This window comes from Anser brachyrhynchus, assembly GCF_964034855.1.
Source record: "Anser brachyrhynchus genome assembly, chromosome: 1".
Classification (NCBI taxonomy): Eukaryota; Metazoa; Chordata; class Aves; order Anseriformes; family Anatidae; genus Anser; species Anser brachyrhynchus.
The window spans coordinates 196,510,373-196,537,961 of record NC_137694.1 but is presented as its reverse complement, the minus strand read 5'-3'; the positions used below and the strand labels follow the sequence as shown (position 1 = coordinate 196,537,961).

The 27,589-nt window shown below is 39.5% G+C and overlaps 1 protein-coding gene and 1 long non-coding RNA gene across 9 annotated transcripts in view; one reads left to right on the top strand and one right to left on the bottom strand.

Annotated features, from left to right (window-relative positions):
- The window catches only part of PDGFD (platelet derived growth factor D), a 144,605-nt gene extending 135,218 nt beyond the window's left edge, over positions 1 to 9,387 (bottom strand). The window contains exon 1 of one of the 7 annotated variants that reach the window (XM_080577701.1): positions 8,536 to 9,387. In XM_080577701.1, the coding sequence (XP_080433827.1) occupies positions 8,536 to 8,665 (130 nt within the window). In that variant the 5' untranslated portion in view covers positions 8,666 to 9,387. The remainder of the gene's footprint in view (positions 1 to 8,535) is intronic. The other 6 variants (XM_080577704.1, XM_080577706.1, XM_080577700.1 and 3 more) reach the window with 6 other exon arrangements.
- An 11,524-nt stretch (positions 9,388 to 20,911) lies between these two features.
- LOC308187458 lies at positions 20,912 to 25,482 on the top strand. 2 transcript variants are annotated; one of them, XR_013944701.1, is made up of 4 exons: positions 20,912 to 21,985; positions 22,440 to 23,735; positions 23,884 to 23,966; positions 25,305 to 25,482. It is a non-coding gene; the product is annotated as an uncharacterized lncRNA (long non-coding RNA). The 2 variants fall into 2 exon arrangements; XR_013944702.1 differs by having other exon boundaries at positions 22,440 to 23,966.
- Positions 25,483 to 27,589: the final 2,107 nt, after the last annotated feature.

The window sequence follows — 27,589 nt, the reverse complement described above, 5'->3', positions numbered from 1 at the left end:
GAGATCACACGTACAATGTAGTAGCCAGATAGCTACTACATGATGTGTGAATTTTACCTCTTGCTTGAGAGAAGGAAACTTTGGCTCCCGCTTTCCGGGATCTAATGAATGATGGGAACTGGTGAGAAATGCATGTCATGTCATAAAGCTCTACAGGGTGACAAGTGCTAATTACAAACAAAACCAAAAGCAACCCTATGCAGGCAAGAACTGTTCTCTGCTGTTCCAAGGATGGAAGGAACACATCTTTCCCCTTCTTATGACAATGCAGCATGCTACCAGAAAAACTGTGACACATGCAGGCACAGGGTTCTAGGGACCCCAGGTCACAATATATGGACAGGAACGAGACAAACCCACATCTCCTGTGCTGACCTCAGCATAAAGATGACTCAATGTTCTTTATGAGCAACCCAAGACAGAAATGTGAACAGCATGTGAACAGCAAGGGAACAGGCATTCAGCCTGATCTAGGAAAGAAACCAGAGTGCAGTAACGCTGGGACTTTCTATTGATTTCAAAGAAGCAAATTCTCCATAGGCTTCTGTGAAGAGGTTTTAAACCCTTTTACTGACATCTTGATGTGTTAGTGAAATCATTCCTATCAGTGCTTATCCCCTGCTGAGGCATCATGATTAAGAAGCTGTGTTTGTCCATTTCCACAAAGAATATAACGGCATTATTACCATCTACTTGCCATTTTCATGCAACACTGCTGTCACTCATTTGCTGAAGCGAAGTATTTATCTTTCAAGCAAATTCCTGGTTGAAAAATTAAGGCCACAAGGGTACATGAATGATTTCCAAATTCCACAGTACATCTGGTAATCAACATTCTGTGTACCTATTTTTATTCCTTCTCTCTAACTAGTCTGGGTTGCTGTTTCATTCTCAATCCACTTTTATTGTGAGTCACATCAGATTAGAAACACATTCAACTATGAGAAAAATCTTCTGCAACTGATCCAAGAAAAAACAATAACAAAAACCCACGCATATTACACTTTGGGCCTTTTTAAACTTAAAAAAAAAAAAAAGAAAAAAGAAAAAACAATGCAAGAGACTGTGAAATACTGACAGATTTCCTTAAGGTCTTATTTAGAAATGTACTGCAGATCAAGTCTCTTGTAGGATATCCTGTGCATGACACATAAGATTGTTAGTACAGGAGAAAAAACAGCAAACCACCAGGACGTTTGCTACGCAATCTGTAATTACATCAGTTGCTTCTTCACCTCTATGAGTGCAATTTTTTTTTTTTTTTCCAGTGTGTGGACACTAATTAAATATCTAAACTGTCAGTATTGTAAAATTTACCTACACAACAATGAGAGGCTCTTTGTTGAATTCCTGAGCCTCTTCCTTTATCCTGCTTTAAGTCATGTAAAGTGTGAGCCAGACCCTGCTGCAGTAAGAGCTGATGAAAGTTCTGTCATTGATTTCAGCGCAATGAAGGTCAAGTCTGCTATTTTTCAACTTCTTCATGGACCTGGTGTTTTAATAAATATTTTTATAGAGTTTAACAACACCAACTCCCAATGCACAGCAGGGCTAAAATACATTGGCAGGAAGTTTGTACAGAAGGTAAAAGTGTGTCCTCCTGCACCATCCCCAAATACACAGAGCTCTGACTGCCAAAGCAGAAATAAGGGATGTTGGCCTTCACAGCATGGGACACAGATCAAAAAGGAAGCATGAAACTGAAGATTACTCAAGTACAATAGGAAGCTTGAGATCATGTAGGATTTATTCACTACCAAAAATATTAGAGCCAAACCCACGCTCCCAGAAGAGAATCTATCCAGTTTGACACTGTAAACAGGACGCTTCCTTAGCTTTGTAAACAGGAGATTGATTTGAAATAAGCTGCCAAGTAACCTAACCCACTCCAATCTTTTAGCCAAGAGATCCTCACCAGAAGCAATGATATAAGTGGCCTCCTTTATCCAAAATGTGGTATAATGTAATCAACCTCTTAAATATAATATAATCAGCAGCTTTGGGGAGGCAATCCTTGGGTACAACTTGAATCAACAAACTAGGAGTACTGGTAAATTTTCCTGCATTAGTAGACAAATTTTTACGACAGAGAATGCCAACATAGAGCCTTCACAGTATTTCTTAGGACCCATTTAATTTATTTTATGTGGCGAATCTCTGCAGGTCCACAAAGCCAGCATGGGCAGAAGCAGACTGCTGAAGGGTTGAGAACATGCTATGAACATCGACAGTTAACTCAAGGTTTCTAATCTGGGAAGGCAAAATCGAATATCGCTATACAAGTAACGGAGGACAAGGGCAAGAGGATGGGATGCAGCTGGGCCCAGAGCTGTGGGAGAACCAGATTTCATGCTCCTGCTGCTGCTGTGCATTGGATAAAGGGTGAGAGTGAGGAAAAGTGAGAGGGGGATGGAAGAGATGGGGAAAGCAGCTGCTACTTCTGGGTGAGGATGTATTCCACCCATCCCCAGTCCTCTGCCAACAGCAGTAGGTGCCATTACAGACCCACAGAACTGCTGAGGCTAGGGACCTGGGGAGGTCATCATTATTGCTCTGGAGGCAATAAGGACCTGGACAGTTTGAGGCCTTTTGAACTCTGGTATTTCAAGGCAGCTACTTTGCTTGTGTTCAAAGCCAGTCCTGTAATATATTTTATTTGCTGTTAAAAAGATCAGCCTATAGTTTGCTGCAGATATATTTTAATATAAGGAAGACTATCAATATGAAAACTTTGGAGCATAAAATATGCAGACTTCTACTGCACCTTTGTAAACATACTATTATTAGAGTTATAAAATGAAAGCCATTCCTTGTCCTTCTAATTTTGCATTCCTAAAGGGGTTTCTTGCTGTACAAATAATACGTATTTTGTAGATCTGTTCTTTTTATGTAATATTTATATCTTGTCTAAGGAAGGAGTGCCAGAAATGTAATACAGTGAATATGTATATTATTTTGTTGAAAGAATTTCTGTCTTCAATCATCCCTTTCCCTATAAATTCCTTTTTACTTAATAAAAAGTTTAACAGCATGTAGAGACCTTCAGAACTTCCACTTGCAGCCTGGACAGCTGACAAACACCTTTAAGTTTCAACTCATATTCCATGAATTATATGGCTAATGACAACACATAAAGAGGATCTTAACTACATGGAGTGGTTTGGCTCAAATATCTGTCTAACAATTCATTGTTCAACCAGGATTTTTAAAAGTTACATTAAAACTGGATATTTTTTTTTAATTATTTTTTTGTTAGTATTCTAAAAAAAAAAAAAAGTTTTCTGGGTACAATATTCTTAAGTTTCTAATGCTAATTTGGTAACCAATTATATTGCATGCTTATTCTGATTTCCCTGTCTCTGTGTCCTCTGACTTATGTATTATATACATGCGTATACGCTATACTGTACAGTATTCAAAAGACACAACATATATTATGTGTATACATATGCATAATACACCTATAATACATAAGCATTATAATTATATACATTGTTATTTTAAAAGAATATTTGACAGATACTGCAAATACAAGAGTAAATGCTTGTACTCCTTCTTCATCATAAGACACAGTTAGTTTAACTGGACACAGTCACACTTTCATATAAACTATCCAAGCTTCATTTCCATAGAATCCCGCAGGATGTAGCCCCGTGTCTTTAATGGAATTATATGGATCTTCTGTTTAAGCACATGACAAATGTTACTGCACTAATGATTCCCCATGAGTTTCCTACTTATACCTATTCCTAGGTGCTTTATAAAACACATCTCTGTGGGATCACAGTTAAAAAAACCATTATTTTACAATTTTCAGCAGCGTTCCATTTCTAATAACCAAAGTAATACAATTATCAAGTTTACTCTGTAAGTCCTTTCATAATTAGCTGGCCTAATTAAGTCCGATACAAATAAATGTATCAAAAAGAAACAAGAACTGCTGGGAGACTGGCTGGAGTGTTTACAAGTAAAGCAACTTCCACTGTGTGATGTACATCTACTCGATAGAACATGTTTCAAAGCACCTTTGGAGAACTCCTTAATGCTTGCCACTGAGTCAGGGTTGCAATTCTCATGTAATATCCTTTGTTACTTCAGTCCAAACAGTTAATTATACAGATAAGAAACATCATCAAAGTCAAACAATCACAGACTAAATTGCATTACTAAAGGTAAATTCCTTTTTTTTTTTGTAATCTGATGAAGCCTGAAATTTATTTTAATTATTTTGCAGTTGACACAATTTTATGTTACCACAGTCCTTTAAAAAAGAATCATAAAAAGCATGTGTACAATATTTTATATGTTCTATACTATAGAAGAACTCCATAAATGCATTCCAAGGTTCCTATACCACTAGTGATACAACAGCCATTCTTAAGTGGTATGAAAAAAGATTCAGTCCTGTCTTCTCCCAAGAGCAGATAGTTAATGCTCATCTGGTGAGAAAACATTGACCAAATTATCAAATACTTTTCTGTGTGCTTACACATAGACCAACACAGGAAAGTGGAGGGTAGAATTAATGGCATGCATCGTCTCCAACAGACAAAAGCTGTTGCTATTTCTTCAGAATGTTGAAGTACAATTCTTCTTCGTATTTCTTTGGTGCACAAGCAAACTAAGGCTTGGAAGCTCCTAATTTTTTGGATTCAAAATGAGAAACACATGACCCCAGAAACATATCTCAAGTTGTCTGATGTCACATTTTCAAAGCCACTTCAGGAGACACTGATTCCCTGGCTTCTGGTTGTTTACATACTGAAACAATCTGCCACTATGTTACGTTCTTTGCTATGTCTATGCTTTTTATTTAAACTTTGGATTTTAAAGTTTAAAATATGCATAGTGACGCTTTGAGTACACAGATTAGGCATAGATTGAGCATTCATACAGATGTTTGTTCATAACATAACAACAAACAACTGATGTTTCAGTTAGCATACAGTAAATATTATTTAGCACTTTTCATCTCCACTTTTCATCTGCAAGAACACATAAACAACAAAAATACCCGACTTCTTGTCATTAGGTAGCACTACCTGAATAATGCAAATAGGGAAACTGAGGCACATGGAATCATCTCAAAGCCTTCTGTGTATAATTCTGATGAGTTTCAAAGTGCTTAACAGACAATGGCATTAATAAAGACTTTAAATAAATACCATTACGTGTGCTATAAATGTTTCTGGCATCTCTAGGACACTTTAAATTATTGATTAGGGCTACACCAGACAGAGCTGAATCATCAACGCCTGTCCTTGCACGATGACAAGAGGATGTCTTGTAAGCAATTTATTTATACTCTTAATATCTTCAGCAGGAAGTACAGTCTGGTTAGGTTTGGCAATCATTAAATAGGACTGATTTTATATGCATTGCCCTTCATCTATAGACTTCTTCCTAGAGCAATCTGAGTCATAAGTGAGTGCAATTACAAATAGGCCAACCTCTTTCAGCCTAAAAGAAGAAAGACAATCTGGAATCTTGCACACTAAAAAAGGTTTATTTTGGCCAGAAAGAAGACCAAGGATCCATATTAAAGCTTTGTGTATTCAGTTATCCCTAGTTTATCCTGCTTGGAGGTAACAGAAAACTGGAATCCAAAGGATTGTTTTCTTTTTTAATAAAATGTGCAGGTGGTCTTGTACTTGCCAAGATATAACATTTTTTTAAAGAGATGAACAGATCTGGCTTCCTCTTCAGTATCTCTCTTAATTCCACAACATAATAATCATGATCATCAACCCAGGACATAATATTAAATTAGTTTTTATCCCTGCTGTGCATTTTGAGAGAGACTGTTGGAACATATTACCCCCAATGTATTGTGTGCTCTTAGATCCTATTCCGTATTGTCAGATCTGCAAATATTTACAACGCAAAAAATGTTGTCTGTCTCACTTGGCAATGCAACTCACATGTCTTTAATGCAATTCCGTATCAGCACTTCAGATCAAAACAAGGCTCTAAAAATTATAAAAGACAGAAATACTTTTAGTGGCATACAGCCAAGTACGGTCTAAACACTTTGCTTGTGAGCTCGTCACATGCATGCAATATTTGGAATACAGCTTGTAACCTTTGGCTGCACAAATATAGAACTTCAGTCAACAAACTCAAGCAACAGTTTGACTCACTTGAGGTGATTCACATCAGGCCTATCGGCAACTGACCTGCTTTAGATGTAAGAAGATGCCCAGCTCCACTGGCCACACCAGAGCATGCTGTTCTTTGCAGAGAAAAATCAAGATTCCCAAGTGCCAGGAGAGAGCAAGGCAGCATTGCAGTGGGCTGGAGGTGTTCATGTGGTCTTCCTAAAGTTGCGTTACATGCTCATTACATGGATCACATCCACTAAAGGGCTGCAGAGGTGTCTGACCTCTGCGTGGGTTAATTTTACTACATCCATACATGGCAGGCCCGGCTACCATATGGCACACTGAAGGTCAGTCAGTCATGTGCAGTTTCATATAGTTCTCCCATTTTCAAACGACCCACTGCCAGCCCACCTGAAACCCATCACATTTAGTCACTACAAGGTGTCAAAGTCTGATTTAAAGGTGCAAAGCTTAATCACAAATTTAAATGATCACAACTAGGAAAAGAGCAATTCTCATGATAGCTCCAAGAAGTTACTTCACTACAATAAGTTTTCCTCTTTGGAGTAGAACACCCATCACACTGCCAATAACCTGAAAACTTTATTCATATTGTGGGTTACAGATTTCCCCATTGACTCTACAGAGAAGATCAGAGTAACCCACATTTTAAGTTTTAAGTAAATCACTGCAGTTTTCCATCAGAAAGCTTGTTTGGAGTTTGACTTGGAAGGAAGATTGCTTAGTTTAGTTCAGAGACAGTCTCAGCTCTTCTGAGACGTTTAAGATGGCAGGCTAACAAGTCATGAATCTTGATAAAATACACAACAGTTTTAAATGATGAAACAGAAATAACGGATGTAGGCTTTTATTGCAAACACATACATTTTGTATTAGATTAAATTTGATTTCTAAACCAAAGTAACTGCAATTTTGTCTTGTTTCCAGATTTACTATCTCAATTCTAGAGAAAAAGTCTCTTCACCTTTCCTATGCCTCCATGCACTGACAAGGGAAGGTATACAAAAGATTACCAAGTTCAATATGGCTCCAAAGCTGAATCAAAAACATCTCCCTAAATCAACTGTATACCCATTACAGGAACTGTATACACACTGAAAAATAAACACTGGCAAATGCAGAGTACAATCTTGGAAATGTCTCAAGTGAGTGGTTTTTTAAAAAGGGTTTATAAAAGATATAAATTCTGGCAACTGTAAAACATTAACTTGAAGACCGCATGTAACTCTGTTACTCTTCAGGAGAACATCTTGCATTTCCCTCTGCAAGGTATCAGGCAACATGCAAGAGCACGTCCTCTCACATGAAGCTGGAACACAACGGGCTCACCAGACCAGAGGCTTACCCCCCATCCCCCATCCAAAGCCTTGGTTTTCTTTATCCTTCATCATGAGCAAGTGGTTTCTAAAGGTAAACTCCAGTTGTGTTACTTCTATGCAGCCTCTGCAGCCATCCACCACGAGGCCACAGCTTGGCAATAACTTCGCAGTCCAGGCCGAGGCCGTCCTCCACCGGTGGCTCGCAGCAGGCAACATGCTGGTGTTTGAAGGCTGAGACCACTGCTTCTACCACACGAGCAGCATCTCCAAGTCCCCATCCACCCTCGTTGGCATGTGCCATCTCTGGGCATCCCACCTATGCCAACAATGGGGCTGGCACAAGGGAGGGGGCCCATCCTCGCCGGGCACTGCCCGACAACCCCCAGCAAGCAGCCAGCCGTGGTCCCAGACCCTCCAGCCTCAGCTGCCCCCAACCAAGCTCAAAGCATGCCACCAGCAAACGGCTCTTTGGCCAGGTCCCATGAGAGGAGCCCAGAGTGGTGGCCGAGCTCCTGCTGAGCTCCCCTCAGGCGATGGCAGCACCCCGCCCTGGGGCTTGTTGGGGGACACTGGGCTCCTCAGAGGGAGACTGGGCTCCTCAGAGGGACACGGGGGGACACGGGGCTTCTCGGAGGGAGATGGGGCTCCTCAGAGGGACACCAGGCTCTTCAGAGGGACAGCAGGCTCCTCAGAGGGACACGGGGTACACGGGGCTCTTCAGAGAGACACCGGGCTCCTCTGAGGGACACGGGGGACACAGGAGACCCCCCCCTCCGCCCTGACGAGGCGGGACCGTCGTAGACCCAGGCACCCCGCGCCGTGCGGAGGGGACGCGGTGGTCGCCGCCGGCTCCCTGCAAATCTCCTCGGAGTTGCCCGAGAAGTTTGGGAGAGCCCGAAAGAGCCGTCACCGGGCAGAGCCGCAGCCTCCCTCCCGCCCCCTGGCCGCACGCTCCCGGGACGAGCCCCGCAAGACCCCCGGGGACGGGACCCCCCGACCCAAGACCGACCCCCGGGGGAAGGGGGCGGCAGCCCTCGGGACGCCGCCTGCGAACCGAGCCCTTCGGGGAATAAAGAAGGCAGAGGGACGCTTACCATCTCGCCTGATGTTGGAGGACCGCAAGGCTTTTATAGATCCGCTCTGGGCAGGGGCGGTGGTGCCCTGACGGCTGCAAAAGTTCGCACAGACGACGGCGTAGAGGAGGAGGAGGATGAGCAGTTGCATTGGGATCCGCTGGGCACGGGACCGCGGCTCTGCAAAGAAACCCGGCGCTTGCCTCTCGCAATTTATCTGTCCCCCACCCCCTGCACTTTTTGTTTGTTGCTGTTGCAGGTTGCTTGAGGTGCAAAAAATAAAAAAAAAAAAAATAAAAAAATAAATGAAATGCAAAAATAAAACGGAGCCCGAAATCGCAGTCGGCGCTCCCGAGTTACTCTCCGAGCTGCCGCTAAAAACTTCCTGCGCTCTCAACTTTTTTTTCTGCTGCCTTTCTGGGGCCGTCCCGAGGCGGCAAGGTGAGGCAGAGATCCCCCGGCAGGGACCCGCCGCCCCCTCCCGGGCCGCAGGCGGGGGCTGCCGCAGCCGCGCTCCCCCGCGGCCGGAGCCTCGCAGCGCCCCTGCTCGGCTCGGCTCCGCTCGGCTCGGCGCGGCTCGGCTCGGCCCGGCCCGGCTGCAGCCGCCGCTGGGGTCGGGGGCGGCCCGGGGGTGTGGGGAAGGCGGCCCGGGGCTTGGGAGGGAAGGGAGGCGGGCGGGAGCCGTGCCCGGGCCCTCCCCGCGCTCCCGGCCCGGGGAGAAGGGTGAGGGGAGGGATGGTGAGAGGGGGCCGGCCCCCTCCGGGGCGCCCCCCGGTCCGCTCCTCGGGCTGGGCAGGGGTGGCTCGAAGCACCCCAGCTGCTGCAGGAGGCTCGGGGGGGGGGGGCAGCCAGCGAGGACACGAAGAGAAACCGCACGTGGCCCTGGGAGAGAAATGCATGGGCTCTTTTGCCATGCCAAGCACCGCCGTAAATGTCCAAAGCATTTCATAAATGGTTAATTCCTGCTAATTAATTCCCTTCGTTAAATTGAGTCTGCTATTAAAAGCTTGCATTACCGCCTGGGAGAGTTTAGGTCTGAGCGGAAGGTATGTGAGCAGATTGTGATCAGATTGCTTTTTTAATACTCTTTTCCTTTCCATTAGCTACAATGAAAATAATCAAGTGAAGTGAAGGCAGAGAAAAAACAGTCAGGTTTTAACTGTTCTCTAATAAATCCTTACCTACTCACTTTGTTTCTTAAGGCATTACATACAGTCCCAGGCAGCTAGCAATATGTAACACAGTGCCAGACCTTATAACATGAAACACCACCTCAGTAACAGACAAAGTGTGTCGATAGGGTGCTGTCAGGACTATGGGATGAGTCCTGCTACACACAGAGGACTGCCTCTGGCTGTATGAAACATTTTCTCCAAAAGCATGCTAAGATGACAATGGAACTGAAACATCTTGTGTGTCTTAAGGAGCCAGTAGGGTGCAATTCTGTTAATGCATAACTCAGGCTTCTTTATCCCTTTTGTGTTCCCCAAAACTGACAGTGAACCTAATCCAGCTCCCGTGTGGAAGATGGAGGAAAGGCCCCAATAGTGCTTCATCTATGAGCAGATGTGCCTATATTGTAGGTGCCCACTTCAAGGGGGAACTGGACAGACAGAGAGGCAAGGTGGCGAATCCAATCATCCTAACAGAAGCAAAAGTTAAGTAAAGGAGATATAGAAAATGAAGATAGGGGGAGCTCTGAAGATGTCTTCTGTTCATCCAGTCCATGTGTCTGCCTCTTTCCAATTACGATATAAGGAACTAGCAGAAAACCTCAGAAAGATCACAAAAAACAAACCATCTCCTGAGGGCAGGCACCCCAGAGGAAAACTGGGGCTGCCTTTTCAGATAAAAGGGGGTGACCAATGCCCTGGTCACAACACCTCAGTGAAGTCTTTCTCAGTGCCCTGAGGCCCTCCTTCTTGCTTAGACTCAGGTTGCTACAGCCTGTGGTTGCTTCCTCCCGGGGGCGTGCAGTGGCCCTTAAGAGGTGGTGGAGGAGGAAGGACAGCTCACCTTGCACCCAGAAGGCAAAAAAGGTGTTCTGACAGTATGTGAGCAGTTATATAGCTCAGTCAAGAAAGGATGCTGTTTCCAAGGCTGCTCCTCTTTCTGTACCCCTCTTTATCCATACAAATTTGCATTTTATAAAACTCATACATCTTGCCAAGAACTGTCTCTGGAGCTGGAGTCATCTGCTCTCTTTCTGGCCCCATGTCCCCCTGGCTGTGCAGGTCCACCTTCGGCACAAGAGTGGAACAAGCTTTCACCTAAAATACTCTGCAGCTGTTTGGCTGATGTGCTCCCTGGCTTGATGCAGACTATAAGTTTAAATTTCCTCCAGCTGACCAGGGCTCAGATCTGAAGTTTTCTACAGCTATGTCTATTTTTTATTTTATTTTTTTTAAATATTAGATACTTCTGTGGTGCTTAAGATAAAATTCCTGTTTCTGCAGCAGAGGTACTGCTGAGTGTACTTGTTGCTTAGAGAACTCTCAAGCAAAACAGCGTGGGGCCTCATAAATTAGACAGCGATGAAAACAGGCAAGTGGATTCCAGCACCAGTGGCTTTGACATATCTCAAGAGGAACTGTGTATGACTCCTATTGTACACTCACGGTACACTTTTGTTCCTCCCTTTGCAAAGCATTGTATGCTTCTGTCTTTGCTCTAAGTCTGAAAGTAGTTTTGCAGGAGAAACATTGAGTTTTTTTTTTCTCAGGTCAGAAAACAGCCAAGGAATATTACTGTGGGGTTCCAAACAGAGGCATTGCTCTATCAATTACAAGATTTTTATTTTTTTTTTTAATCCCAGTAACAACCCCCCCCCCCCCCCCACTCCTGCTTTTTTTTTTCCATTCAATATACAGGTGTAAAGCAAGCTTGTGGGACAGAACAGCAAGGCTGACATGCATTGGTAGACCTTTGTAAAAAAGCCTGCACTACAATGACTGTTGCTACAGCTTCTCAATTCACCTTAAAGAGCACAAAACCACTACAAAACAAGAAAGTACCTTTATAAAGAAGCATCAGAGAACTCCATGTCAAAGGATGAGAAGTTTGGATTATACTTGAACAGTTTTATGAGCAGATCACTGGATCTTCACTTTCTGGGGAACATTCTAATACATTGGCTAAACTCTGTTTTAGGGGGTTGGGGTAATTTAAAGCATTCTATAAAGATTTCTATATGAAGACCAGCAGTAACTCATGGTCACTGCAAAAAAGGACATATGGATGTTGACCTAGATAATTATAAATCTGTCATCCTAACTGAGATCCTGGCAAAATAGTGTAACAGTTGATATGAGATTCAATTAATACAATGTAATAGGAAAATAATATAATTAATGCTAATCAACTTATATCTTATCATGCTAACTTGGAAATCTGGTTGACAAACAGAATAGCATCAAATTACAGCCTTTATAAGGCATTTGACGTGGTACTACACAATATAAATCATATGAAATGAAAGTCATGCTTACGAAATGTTTCAAAAATTCATTAAATGACAGATTTAAAAATGTTTATAAAAAGGGAAACACTATTAAATGGATTCTTTGCAAGATGGTCCCACTTAGGATAATTTTTGGTTCTGAATTGATTTATATTTTCAACAATGACCTGGCAAAAATGCAATCATTACTCATGACATTTGCAAATGACAAAATTCTTGAGGGAGTAAAAGTTTGATTTATACCGATGGTGTTATATGGAAATAGATGTGTAGATACAGGGTAGAACTGCAAAGCTGAGCAAGCACTGGCATAGCTTATGTTTTAAGATAGCCAGTAGCAGGGCTACCCAGTGCCCATGGTGTCTATCTGACCTCATTTCAGCCTTCTACAAGTGCCTGGTGTAGGCCAGTCACATAAGATCTTGTCCATAAGGGAGAAGCAGGTGCCATCAGAGAGCAGTTTAGCCCATCAGTTTTAGGCAGCTGTGCTGGGATGGGATGAATTGTTTTCTGGTAGTTACGGTTTCTCTCCACTAACTACAGAGAGAGCATAAGGAATAAATACATTTATTTATTACTACTGGATAAAGTATTTAACCCTGGAAACCACTGATGCAGGAATGATTATTGGGATGGATTATCAAGGAAGTCAATGGGCTGCAGCCCTCACTGTTATTACTTGCTGGCTGGCAGATGCTCCTGTATCACACAGTTTGTTCATGGAGCACAGATGTGCTGTATGCACATCTTAAAGCATTGGCAGTATGGTGAATAAGTAGCAAAATCCAAGATCTTTGTGCAATAGCACTAGGATCTTTGGATATTTATTTAACTAGGAAATACCAATTAGAGTATGGGCATTATGCTTTCTTCCATTTCTATTAGACTGCTGCATCAAGTTCCTGTGAATACAGTCTGAAAAAGGACTATGATATACAGAAAAAAAAATATGGAGAAGAAAGTCACAGGGCTGGTTAGAGGGTGAAAAAAGTACCATTCAGGGAAAAGTTTAAAGATCATGAACCATTTAGCTGGTCAAGGAGAAAATCAGAGGGCTCACAGCCTGAAGCTGCCCCTATGGAGGTAGGATATTGATTCCAGGAGGCTATTGTGTCTAGTGGAAAATGACTTATCGTGGTAAAAGTTGGAGCTAGACTTTTAAATTAAGATTAGAAATAAAAGGCATACTTTGCAGTGTGGAAAGCCATGGAAGTATCAAAGTTGTTGTATATTCTTCTTCACTGAAAATTTGAAAGTCAAGATTTAATGTTTTCCTAAACCCAGACATGCGGTTTCAAGATGTAGTTAGGAACTCACAGGGTCTATTGATCAATTCTAAAAGGTCTGTAAAAGTAACAGACAAAAGCGTGTTAATATGTACCATACTGCAAACCAGAGATGAAATTTGTAGTTGGTTCTGCAGTTATTGGAAAATGACAACTAAAACTATTTACCTCCAAGGATAAATTCAGGGCAGCACTGTGACGTCTGTTAGAGGAGGGCAACAAGTGATGGCAGTGATCCAATCCCCTTGTTTATAATCTGTGAATGACTTGAGAAAGAGCAGAGGTGTGTGGAGTAGGATGGAGAAAAAAAATAAAACCTCACAATTGCTGAAAGCAAATTAATGTAACTGTGACAGCAGACCAAAAGAATGCAAGAGAAAAGTAGACCAAACCCATTATATGGGTAGAAATAGCAAATAGTGCAAAGTGATGTGTTGATAAGACAGTCACAATAGCCCACCTGGTGCAGCAGGACACCAAGAGGAGTGCAGCACAGCGATGAGTGGCCCAGATTTACTATCTGAGCTATAGGCAGCAGTTCAGCAGCGTACAGAGAAAACCCTCTATGAAACCGAACACCTTAGGTGTGGAGATTATCAAACACCAGCCCAAGCAGAGCTGCCTGGTACCACCAGCTACACACTAGGAACTTAGCATTGATTAATGGCAGCTCATTAAAACACTCTGGACATTAGAGCTGGGCCACAGACCTGCAAGTGGTGCTGCTGTTTGTCCTCCTCCAGCAGCCAGCTGTGGCTCACTTGTCTCTCTCATTTTTCATAACAGCTGCTTACAGCTTTGATATAAACTTTATTTCACTTTTCCCTCTTGTGCCTGCACTGCTGCAGGATGCTGTGCCCTCCTCTCTTTCTCTGTACGCCTGCTTCCCTTCCCAACTCTTAAATGATTTTTGCTGCCAAATGCAACTTTTGGCTAGTTCCCCACTGCAAATGTTAAGAGACAAAATTGCACCACTGGCAGATACACACGGGTAGGGAGGGAAGGGGAAGGGATGTCAGAAATTGAAAGTGTTCATTCATTACATTTAAAGAAACTGCCATATCACTCAGACTCTCCCAGTGGTACACAGTGACAGGACATGCAACGTGCAACACTCACGGTCATACTTCCAAAAAATGCATATGAATCACAATGAAAGATGAAATATTTCCCTCCTGAGGTTAAATAGTTTTTTTTTTTTCTTTTTTAATTGATAGCAGCGGAGCAACTGTTTAAATTTAAACTCGTGTTTAAAAACAATGGGCTACACTTAAAGTATTTCTTAATAAGAAAATAATACCATCAAAAAGACTATATTTCTTCTGTATCCCAGTTCCCAGCTTCATAGATTTTAAGGATAGAAGTGACCCTTCTGAGATGATGTGGTCTGACTTCTTGCATAAATAAGACAAAGCATTTTTTTCTAAACTGCATCAATTTCTCAAAAGCCAGTTTGATATCTTTTAGGAAAATAAATAAATAAATAAAGAAATCTTGATTTTAAAATAGAAAGAAACTCAGTTTACAGTACATTGAGACAGAGAATTCCTCACCATCATTGTTAAGTAATTCAAGTGTTTAATAACTCTTTTATTTCATTTTATTTTAATTTAATTTTGTTTTATTTTATTTTATTTTCCTCTGGATCCTGTACTGTGTGTGAGCAATAAGGATCTGTAAGGATCCTCAGCTTGGCCTCTTAAAATATTTGGATACAAGTAATATGAACCTACTGCTCTGGACTTAGCAAAACAGCTGTCCTCAAGCCACAGTCAATTCTACCTAACCACCCTTGTTACTTCTGTGACCAATTTGTTTGCATCTGTCAAAATGAGGTCGAACAGATTTTGTTTTTCCTGGATATGATTTGAGTTAGAAAATTGTCACCTAGAATTTTATAGAAATTCTAAGAATGTTTTATTACTGGCAGACTAAGACCTCAGGGATCAGAGGTTTCAGACTGAAATTTCTTGTGTTAATTCATGTTTTCTGTCTGAACATTGTAGCTATTAGTTACAAAATAAAGCATCCAGTTATAGTGAAACAGATAAAAATATGCTGTAGGTACCTCAGACTGTTATTTTGCTCAGACTTTTAACTCTGTTTTTTTCTGTGTTCTAACCTCTGGGACAGGAAAGAGAGAAGTGAACTTGACTTGAGCATTTTCCTTCTCCAGCACAGTTTCAGCATAGCTGGGAACACTCAAATCCTGTAAATTGTTATTTTATGAATAATTAGGACTCACCAGCTGAACAATGTTATAGAGACTAAAATGCACCTCAGTGCTGAACCCTCAGAACAGTAATTTGTGTCTTGGCTTCACAAAGGCGGAACATAAGCTTCTTTGCAGTACGTGCTCAATTGTGAAGATATGTCAGAGATCAAATGTTTTCCTTTGTTGATTAAAGATTCCATCTCAGTTTCCTGAGAGTTGAAGTTCTGAGGAATCATCATAGGATGTGTGTCCTATACAAGCCATCTAGATCATAAGAATTTCAGGATTTTGTAAGGATTGAACCTTGTAGTTATTTTAAAACTCTTCCTTGTCCTCCTGAGTTATGTCCTCCTGAGTTACAGCTTGTCTTTCATTCTTTGTTTTCAGTTTTACTTACTCATCTTGTCGGCAGAGTTTCAAAACCACTGAGCTATGACGCTGCACCTTTTTTTTTTTTTTTCTTTCCTTGATGGGTAATTTCATTCCTCTTTGAGGTTTGGTTGTTCGTGTGCAATAATGGATATGCTTACTAAATCTGATTGTCCAAAAACCTCCGCCTTAGTTTTTTCTGTTCTTTCCAACTCAAGAATTTTCCACATCGTTTCACGAATAGGGAAATTTCTGGCTTGCACAAAGAAATGTATAATGCACGATGGAGAATCACTTTTCCATTGCTGACCATCTTATTCCTTTGTGTGGTTTTGTGCTTGGAAAGCAAACTTGTCGTACTTCCTTTTGTGGTGCTCATATTTCAGATACAGCAGGATGAGGTCTTTTTAGTCATTTCACAATCAATAAGTAGACACCATTAAATGAACAAAACCAGAACTAAGGGTCAGAAATGCAAAACTGAGGTTCAGAACTCTGCCTCCTGGTGCTTACATCTTAAAATGTACTCTATGCCTACAGTTCATTTTTTCTGGGGGGGAAAGAATTTTGCATCATGCTGAAAATAGAACACATATACAACAGTACAATAGATAAGAAAACAGTTTCAAATGGACTTGATTTCTAAGTACTGGAAAAAGCACACTAAGCATATCTTAATTTCTTGCTTTTAAATATGTGCAGTTTATAAATCATCTGGTTAAGAAAAAACTACTTTCAATCAAGTTCAGATGACTGTGCACAAGAGCGTGCATCTCATCATCTTAGGTGCAGCAGTGAGAATGATTTACCTCTAGTTCCATAGTAGCACAAATACTTCCAGGCTGCCCAAATCTTTCTTCAAAGCACATTGTCATAAGAAGGAGGTGAGTTTACAGCTTTATGCACACAACACATTAACATAAACTAGTTAACCACCTGGCATTGGTTAAGCAGAATTTATGCTGATACTGTGCTAATGACCTTGCACTATCATTAGACTAAATCAGTCTCCTGGGAGAGAGCCCAACAAAGCATACTAATTCAGTGTATTCCTAGGAAGTAGCACATACAGTAAAATACATTTTGTCATTTATCTAGATCTATTTTCATTCAGAAATACTTTCTAAATTAAATACCAAGGCCTCTCCAGAGGCCTATAAGATGGAGCAAGCAGATAAAAACATGCATTCAAGGGAGACAAACAAGAGAAAGATTTGTGCACACCTGCAGTCACTGTGGGCATTTTAACGTACTGGTGTGGTATTTTAACAAGCGTAGAATCATCTCTAAACATAGACTTAGAAAAAACTTAGAACGACGAACAAAACTTGGAAGGTTAATTCTGATGTAGGCTCCCTTTGTAGTCTGTGAGAGAAACAGGTGCCACCAGAGGGTGCTTCATCTAACGTAACATTTTCATATTTGTCTTTGGATGTGTTGAGTTCCTCTTGCCCCAGGCCACCCCAATGAATAACTTTCCCTTTTTGCCCTGATTGTAAGATGACTACGCATGATTAATGCAGACTTAAATGTCTAACTTAAGGAAACATAGGTTAGGGCAGATGAATTCCAGCCTGAACAATCAAAGCAATCAAGAAATTTCAGAAATAAATTGCTTTGTGAATCTTAATTCAGCCTCCTTTTGCATATGTAGGTTATATTCTTTAATTTTTGATGTGCAAACTATCTTTTTCAGAGGATTTAGTACACATAAGGGAGGGAGTTATGATTTTACAGTAAAATGGAGATAATCTGTAGAATATTTACTTCATCTACTGCAGAGTTGAAACTTACGAAGTGAGTGGTGTAGGAAGGGGATGGAAGAGAAAACTAAAGAAAACTGAGTGCTGTGAAAGGGTTTCTACACCCGTCTGCTTGTGTTGCTACACAGATGACGTAAACCAGACTTCTCACAGCTGGTCTCTATTGCTGTGTTTCTCATTTTCTGGATGCCCAGCTGGAGACAGTAGGGTCTGACTTGAAGAAGTACAGAGCATGCATAGCTATACTTGAAGGTAACAGAAGTTGTTTCTTGAATATGTATAGCACTATAGAATGCTAAGGTTTATAAATCTTATTATCTAAATCTAGTGGAAACTATTTACCTTACTCTTTCAGCACCCCAGTGCCATCTGAGAAAGGGGATGATACCATATTCCACTATACGTTATAGCACCCAAGTTAAATGCCTGGTGTGTATTCTGCCAAATAAATTTCTGTGTCTAACTGCAGATATGTCTGTTACACAGACAAATTTAACAGTTTTGAATGGGATTCATGTGTTTGAGATGTCTGTATAAGAATAAGGTGAGTTGACCCCTGGCAGAATCTGTTTTGTTTTTCAGTGACAGCAAGGGAAACCCAATGTGATGAGTTCACATGCAGGCATCAGGGCTGTAGATGTCTAAAGGTAGGCCAGATGAACCCTGCATTCATTGATGACTTACATTTTGGGCACTGAATGAAGCATATTCTATAAGAAAAAAATAGTCTCTGATCATGTTATTTATTAGATGGCTTCATAATGGGGACACAAGGGACAAAATTAAGGTTGCACGGAATGCCTTTTGAAAGCTTGGCATAGCAATAGCAGTATAATAGTTATTCTCTGGGAATGAAAAGACATCAGCCTGAGGCAGACACTTGGAATGTTGCATTTCAGTTCAAATAGTTAAAGTTTGAAAAGAGAGTCCTATAGCAGGAAAGGAGAGCAAATTAATAATAGTTTTACCAGCTCTTCCTGAGAAACTTCCAGCCTCTCTAGGTTCAGTGGAAGGCAGCAGAGCTTCTATGGCAGCCCTGTAAGCCTGTGCATGTCTCTGCTCCAGTCCTTTGCTCAGCATTAACCCCATCACAGTTAATAAGCATATGGCATTTTCAAAAGTTTTTACAAAATTGGCCCAATCACAGGAGCCTTTCTCTGGAAGCTTGTTAGGTGTTTGTTAACATCCACGCTGTAGGGACAGGGAAAACTGTGGTTGAATTATTTCTCCAACATCAAATGGCACAAAATTATCAGGTAACAAATGGCAGCCCAATTCAGTGTTTAACTCATTAGGCTAAAATGTCTGACAAAATTTTATCTCTGATTCTTCCTGGTAAAGCTGTGTCATGCCCTTGCTCGTAGGTCAATGACTTTCTGTGCAGGTGTTACAGACTCATGGAAAAAGACCTTAACTAAGCACTTAAAATTGCTTGTGCTATGTTGTCACTTAAAAAAAATCTCAGCCACAATAGAGGGACTGTGGGCTCCAGCAGGAGGTGGTTGTACCTCCCTCTAGCAGGAGGTGGAGGTACCATTAATGGTTCCTCAGACACAGCTCAATTTAAACTTACAAGACACCTTTCATATGCCCTTCTGGTGTAAATATCTTGGCGGATATTGTGTGAGCAACAAGGAGTCTTACAGTCTCACCAAGCATCAGCTATTGTTGCCTTTTCTTCCTAACTTACTTTCCTCTGCTCTTCACTTGCTCTGAAGCTGCCCCAGATGGTGGAGGTCAGCAGGACCATGTATTAGAGGCTCGCTCCATCTGTATCTCAGTGGAAACTTACATTAAGCAGGGGGGAATTTTGTGAGCTCCTTACGAGCCATTACGAACTCACTGAACAGTGTATGAGAATGTAGTGACCTTCCTAGGCAAAACATTAACATCTAACTTATTGGAAATGGGCTTTGGAGACATGAATTCTAAGGCTGACTTGATTTAGTTTACTGCAGGATGCCAGAAAACTGATTAAGACCTTTATTTCAAAAAATGTCTACTTATTTTGGAAACCTGATTTTCAGAAAAGCACATTGCCTTCAGCCACAGTCCAGGCATTACAATTGCATATGTATTGTAATTGCAGCTTTACTTGGGAAGGGAGAGAAGCGGACCATGAACTTTTTAGTCTTTGCATTAACACTGACCAATTCAGTGCATGATTAGACATATTTGCATTACTGCTGTTGCCCCCACCTCACCCCTTTTAAATATGTGTTTTGGGATTACTCAATGTGTTAGAAAGATGTTTTGGAGAGAGCTCATATTTGTATGGCTATGCAGTCAGCTGCCCTATATCAAATGTCAGTGGAGATGGAAAATTAATTGTATTTAGCAACGTCATCTGAAGTTACCCAATGCAAATCTGCATGGCAGAAAAGATTTCAAAGTCCTCCACAGGATGACTGCTACACACAGACAGTTATGTTGTTAGTGCAAACCTTAGGCACCAAACAAAAACTCCAATAAAGACTTCTACAATTATTTACCTAAGAAAGAAACATTCTTGCCTAAAACTTCAACATAATGCAATCAGCTGCGCTGGTCTTCAGTCAGTCATCAAAGTAAACCTATCTGGAACAAAATCAGCTGAGTCACTGAAATTTGAAAAGAACGATTTGTAGACGGCAAAATGGTCAGGTTTCTTTCTTGGATAAAAAGAGATAGAAAAGGCTTACTGAAGATTTTATGAAAGCATTCAAACTGTTTTCTGATCAAACCTCACAGTTTCAACAGAGAAGGAATTTAAGTAACTGAAAACAGTGGTGTTTGTGCAAGATTTTGTATTGGAAATTATGCACTTGACTGTATTCTTACAGATGATACCTTTACCTATCTATGCAGTACAGGTTATTTTTTCTTTGTTAGAATAATTTATTGTATGCACTTGCATGCACGCACTCTGCCTTCTAACGTATTTGCAGAAGAAAGAGACCCTATTTTATGTTCATCATCAGATATATTCAGGAAAAGGAAATCAGTTCAGGTAACCTAGCTCTGTGACTGTGAAGCAGGTAGCCAATCTATAATTTACTGTCTGAACATTTTTGTATTATATTTTCTTAGTGCTTTCATATACAAAGTAAGGATAATAACTCTCTACAGAAGGAGTAATAATGTATGCTTCTAAATTCTGTTGCAGAGAGCACAGAAGAAAAAGCAAATGAAGTGTAAGGGACAATTTCTGTTTGACAATTCCCTTATAAGTATGCTACACTTAAACAGTGTAAACAGAGATTCAGATGAAAAATGAGAAGCATTGCTCTTATGTTAGATATTTGAGAACAATGAAGAAAAAATCAAATACAAGGAAGATATTCCTCTTTAGCTTGGAATTCAGTCCATAATTGCAGTGGAAGGAGCTAAGGTTCAAAAACTGTATCACAAATGTTAGTTTGTTATTCATAAAAGTTAAACAGTAAATGGTTTTAATAGCTTTACTTTCTGTCAATTGATGCCTATTTTCAGATACAGTCCCAACGTGATTGTCAGCCATCACGGGCAGCCCAAGTAAGTAATTATCAGCTGTAGCCCAAGTAACTGGTTATTAATGTATGTTTAACTATCATGCACAGCATTTATGCATTATTTTAACTTCATCCTGTGTTTTAAGATACCCAGAATGATGATTTTTTCTCTCCCTAAAGGAGTGGTGGAAATGTCCTTATGCTTATTTACACCCAGAATTTATTTGTGAGCAGGAGTTTGTTTGCAGTTTTTGTTTACTCTCCATTAAATATTATTCATGTAAAAAATGGAAGTCCATATTGTTAGACACGTCTGGTTTGGTAAAAATATTTCACAGTTCAAGTAGATTAAGCTCTTGGGAAATTACACTAATTTGTAGCTTTTCATCAGTACTAACTTTCAAGTGACAGTCTCCCGGGTTGCAGGATAAGGTAACTCAGTGTGTTTCACACCTGCTGAGTTACTCACAAGTACAGCCTATAATCAGTGATTTGAGTGATTTGAGACCCTGGGTAGGTTATAAAGACACGTCAAATGGAGTCAGTGAAATCACAATGCGTTTGTGCCTTCCTTTGATTTATAATTCATGTTGCCTTTATTTTCATCCTACCTCCACAAATTCATATTTTCTTCCATTTTTTTTCAGCTATTCTTAAACTTTGTTATTCACATCTTAGGTATTCTGAGGGCAAATATATTGGCCTATGCTGTAGTAATCTTCCTTAATTGATTTGGGATGTCTGCCAGTCTTCTATTATTCTGTGCCGATATCTATATATGACTGGCTTTTATCCAAGTGCTGTCATCTTTCTCATCCTCTTCATCTCTTTGCTCTTTTTGTGCTGAGAGGCAGTATTCTTAGCCTTTGAGTATTGGTCCTTCATCTGTCACGCTTGCAGTGGAAAAGGTACAAAGGGCAAACTTTCCAAATACTGAGATCTCTGTGCTTCGCTTTTCTGGCATTTTCTCTTAACTATTTTTGGTTAAGTCAGTTGTTGCAAGGTACTCATCTACTTAATAAAATTACATACAAAGTTTTGATACATTTACTACCATTTAGTACTTTGGTGAACTTGTGCCTTGTTTTTTTATTATTTTATTTTTATTATTTTGCATTTTACTTAGTATATTTCACTCTATATTTGATTCATTGAAGAAAATAAAGTGATTCAGAATCAAGAACTACCATCATCATGTTCTCACAAATCTTTCTCAAGAAGCTTTTTGATTTCTGTAAAACATGAAAAAGAGATCATTTATAATGAGTTTTAATGTAATTGAAATGCAACTTGGTTTTATATTGGGGATTGTTTTGTTTTCATCTTCATTATAAAGCTCATAATGTATATCACTTCTTTTAGATTAAAGGACAAAAGCTGTTTCTAGACAAATGAAAATTCCTGTGTTGTGGATATATCTGACTGCCTTTCTACAGTCCAGCTCTTTCTTCATGTGTCATCTGCTGCAAAATGGGTTCTGCTCTAAAAGACATAGAAGAAAAGTAGTTGTTCTTTAGTGTCTTACAATAAAATATCAACACTGATCTACAGAAGAAATATAAAATTCAGTTGCAATTAAGGATCAAGACAAGCTCATATATATAATCAATATGCTCAGTACATATTTTGTTGGCCTTTAATCCAAATCTCATCTGAACCAAAGGACCAAAGGGATTTTTTTTTTTCTCATTTCAGTGGTCTATCAGGCTATCATTAGCCCTTGGATTAGTAGGGCAACCATATTCAGCACAGGGCATTGCCACTCCCTTAGCCAAATATCCGTAGCCAATTCAGTCAGTGGAATGAATGTGATTAGTAAAAGGCCCCTGTGTAAGGTTAACATTGATAGATGAAACATTTCCTAAAGATGGCCTTGAAAACTTTGTTTTTGTGGATTTATTATCTGATCAGCCAGATGCCCATCACCTGCTTAATGAAGACCTTGAAGCTGTCCTCTCCTGTCTTCAGTTCATGAAATCATCGGTGATTCATCTTTTGTGACTCTAAGACCTAATCTATTTGCATATTGAGAAACCCTCATGGATGAACCCAGATGGACCCCAGCTGTCCAAATGAATGGAAAAAAAGATGGTTTATTATGTTCCTTTTATAATCAAAATTATGATTTTGGTGACTATGTCTTCAAGGTTGTAAGTACTGGAGAGAATATAGATAGAAGCTGAAGATCCGACTCTATCAACTATAAGCACTATTACTTGAATTCTTTGGAGATGACACCATTTGGATGTAATTCAGAATTGTTATATTTTCTCTTGGATCATTATACAAATATGTTTAAAAATAACACATTGTAACTGTCTACTTTTATTTTTTCTATTAATACTAAAAATAAGAATGCCTTTTATTGTATTCTATGTAATATACTTTGTGGAACTTACATAATTACAATCAGTAACGTACACTTATAGTCTCTATTTAAAATAGTATCTGAGCAGCTCACCATTTCAAAATATGTTCATCTCTGTAACACTTCTGTTAGACTTTATTAATTGTAACCTGCTGTCGTTTTACAGAAGGAGATCTGGAAACCATAGGCTCTTTGTGTACTATTTTTTGAAAGCAGTGCTGATCTGAACCCAGATTTGCCAGCTGACCATGTGATTCACCACAGGGAGTGATGCAAGGGACAGGTTTTGGGTAAGCCAGCTGCTTCACACAGTAAGAAAATCTCTAATACCTTTTCCACCGTCAGGTGCACCCAAAGGCACCCTAATCTGCAGTGACAGCAGATCCACCCCAGCAGCATGTGCCTGGCCATTTTCATATTTCTTGCCTGCCTTTGCAGTGACTTCATGGGACTAGTATGGTGTGTGCAAGATAGCATGCAATTCTTCCTAGAAGGGACTGATTTACCATTTACAACTGAAGGTATGATTTTTAGTTAGTCTTCATTTTGGTTGCTTATAAGGACAAGGTTGATCTTGGAACCAGGTCACCAGAGTGTATGACCATGTCAGGACATTGCTGTGACCATGTAGCTCAGGTTTAGTAATAGGCACCATTGCTGAGACTAGGTAACTTGTTCCATATCACATGGCAAATATGTTGTAATGTAGAGAATTAAATTCTCTATGTCCCAGAACAATATTATAGCTCTTGAGCCATCTATCCTATGAAAAAGTTTTACTTACTAGTCACATAGCACTATGTATATTCAAAAAGTGTTATAAATGGTAACTATTTAATGTTCACAAAGTTCTTAGAAGAAAAAAAATATATTATTCTAACTACATAGGTCTTAGTCCTGAACCCAAAGGCTGCAGTGTTTAGCTAATGCAGATTATAGATTTGAATCTATATTGAATGTTCAACTTGGAATTCAGGACAGCATCACAGAAGATCCAATCTTTGCAAGGTCTATTCAAATGACTCAGTAGGCTATTTTGCCATCTTGTTCTATAATTAACTACAGCAAGTGGTAATTAACGGGGGTGTTTTAAATCCTTGATTTAATGTTATTCTAAAATAGATACAAGGTAAATGGAACCCTGGACAATCTATCTGGCTTTCTCTTCTCTAGCATTTCAAAGGCACCTAGAAACTTGACTTCTAAATACTACTAAGCAGATTTAGACCCAAAGGGCAAGAGATACATAAAAACTAGTCTGGGTGTAAGAAAAAAATACAGAAAGGGCAGATTGGCAGCAGTGCATCAGAGAAGACGGTCTGTTCAGCATAAAAGAGGAATAGAATATGATACCAGGTTGAGCTGTCTCTTGAAACTCTTTAGACTTCAGATGACACTAATAAACTACTTAATCTCTCATGCGTGCAGCATTATTATGTACAGGGGAAGAATATAATGCTCTTGTGTATTATTTATTCTGTCCCTAATCTGCAGATGCCTAATCTCATGCTCTGCAGAGAATTTTCAGAGTTTGACTCCAAATTTTCTGTACTTTCAGAGATGGCAGAGCAAGCATAGCTGCACACATGTAAATAATTAAAATGATACCGAAAAGAGTATACAGGAAAGTGGGCTACCTGTGCAACTTATTGCCACAAAATCTAATGAAGCTAAATATTCAGGAGCAAACATAAAGCACTGGATGATTTGTGAACAATGAGTAACCAGTGTTAAAACAGCTACAACTTAAATGAAATCCAAACTAAAAGAATTGGAAATACTCAGTATATTCCCTTAGAGTGATGGGAACAAGAAAATATCTCTATGTTAAATTATTTCTTACTTATATTTCCTTCTAGGAGATGGGTGAGGCATTATGCTGAGGAGATAGCGTTCATTGTGTAAATGAGAGGTAAGGACTATTGTGGTATAAAATAAATCTTTCATACTTGCATAGCTGCACATACTACAGCTACAGCCTTTTATCTGCTATGCCTGGAGCTTTAGAAAAAAACGAATCCTAATCATAGTGTGATTCTTTCCTGTGGTAATTTTTAGTATGTGTATGTGCAAAATTCTCTTAGTCAAAAACATTTTTAATCTCTTTTTACTGATTGGTACATAAGAAGCAAGGTGAAATGAATTACATAATGAGAGCTGGTGCCTAATAGTATAGTAATAAGACTGGAAGTTATGAGATCTGCAGTGTGTTCCAGTTTTAGTTACAGTGATTTGATACCTGGTTTCAGAGACTCTGGGATCACATTTACATCTGATTTTACTAATTTCTGAAGAGTGGAGGAGTTTGAATTGGAGCAAAGATTATTAAATATATACATATGCTTCCATATTCAGAATAAAAGCCATTAATAAACACCAAAGTGGGAACTTCTCCCATCATGATGATTTCTTCAAAATTTTGACCTATGGTGTTCTTCACGGATAAAAGTCACAGAGCAGCATTGTGATCTACCTTCAGATTTAGGTTTAATGTGTAGTGACATCTCAACCTTTTCCCACTTGCACAGGCTATCATTGCAAACTCTGTAAGACACACTTAGCATAAATGTTATTTCTTTCTCCCAGCATAACTTCTACAGTATTTTCCATGAAGAGATTTATGGTGTGTTTCATTTTCTATTCAAGATTTAAAAGGCTGATGAATTTCTCTCTGTTTTGAGTCAGAGATGGTTGCATCTGTTCACGAATCAATTCATCTGCAATTAGTATGCAAAACTGAAGTGGCAATTCTTTGAAAATAGGATAGGTGTCAAAAATAGTGTAAAAGGACTGCAGAAGATCAGTTAGCCCAAGCTCCTGCACTGAAACAGAATCAAAAATTTAGTGTCTGGAACAAGTCATTTAGAAAATATTTCTGTTTAGAGGTAGCTCAGATTGAGTTTCAAAGGAGGTATATAATAAAAAGAACAATGTAAGAACTGAAAATTAATTGCTGTTCCTGAAGTTGAGTTTTTTTTTTACTCCTTCCTTCTATATAGTTTAGCATGACTGTGGTTCTTTGGAAATGAGTTTGCCATACTTCAGACAACCATCACTATCCCAGTTTTGGGCAGTATATAAGCAAGTGCCTAAATTCAAATACACATATAGCATGAAGGACAAATTTTTAGAGCTACTTGGGCACCCAATTCTCAGCCTTGTGCTCTAGTACATTTCTTAATCAAGTTGCATTCACATTTCAAGCACTTGCAATAGGAAGTAACTTTACTAATGTTATTTATGAAGTTCTCAGAGTCTTGTTAATTAGACAGACTTCAGTTAAACAGACTGCATTTTAAAGACCGGTACATACTGGCTCAAAGGTATTAAATGGATGATAAAACACATCAGTAGAAGAGCTGGATTAAATACACATCAGACTTAAATTCTAGTCCTCTACCTTCAGCGGTTTCTTATAAAGTTGCCTGTACATCATTTAAAGTCCCCAAAATGTGCAACTTAATGTTATTGTTTCTTGTGCTGTCCCTGAGATTCAGTATATGGATGGTCTCCTAGAAGTCAAGACAAATGATGTATAGTGACAAACATAGTTCTGAACTCATAAGTGTGATTTTTCCAAAGCTCATCTTGCTACTAGAGTTTATTGCAACTTCTTAGTTGTCTGTGGATATTTTTCAGTCTTTTGTGTAATTATTTGGTAATCTTTATTTTTCAAGAATATGGAGGTGTACTTTGCAGCTGCTAGCTCTGCTTAATGGATTATATCAGGAAGACATTGTAAAAGTTAGAGATGGGAAAATTCATTTCATTTGCAGAAAAATAGAAATGAGAAAGATACTAAAATATTTTTCTATTTGTAGCTTTATAACAGATATAACAAATTACCTCAGTTGCAAAGTGTCTTATCATTGAATGCTAAATTGCATTTATAGTAGCATAAATTCTAGAAGGCACATAAGAGAATTTTATACTGCAGATTTTAAAACTTTCTGTGTAGTCAAAGAAAAGCCAAATGTAGTTTGTAAAAAGTATTCTTACATATTGCTGAGCTAACATTAACTCCTGGTCTGTAGTAACTTGCCTTTCATTATCCAAGTCACCTTTGTTTTCTCATTACATACCCATTCAAGACAGGCAGAAATTTTGTAATGCTGGAAAGCCATATAATTGTAGAAGTTTGTAT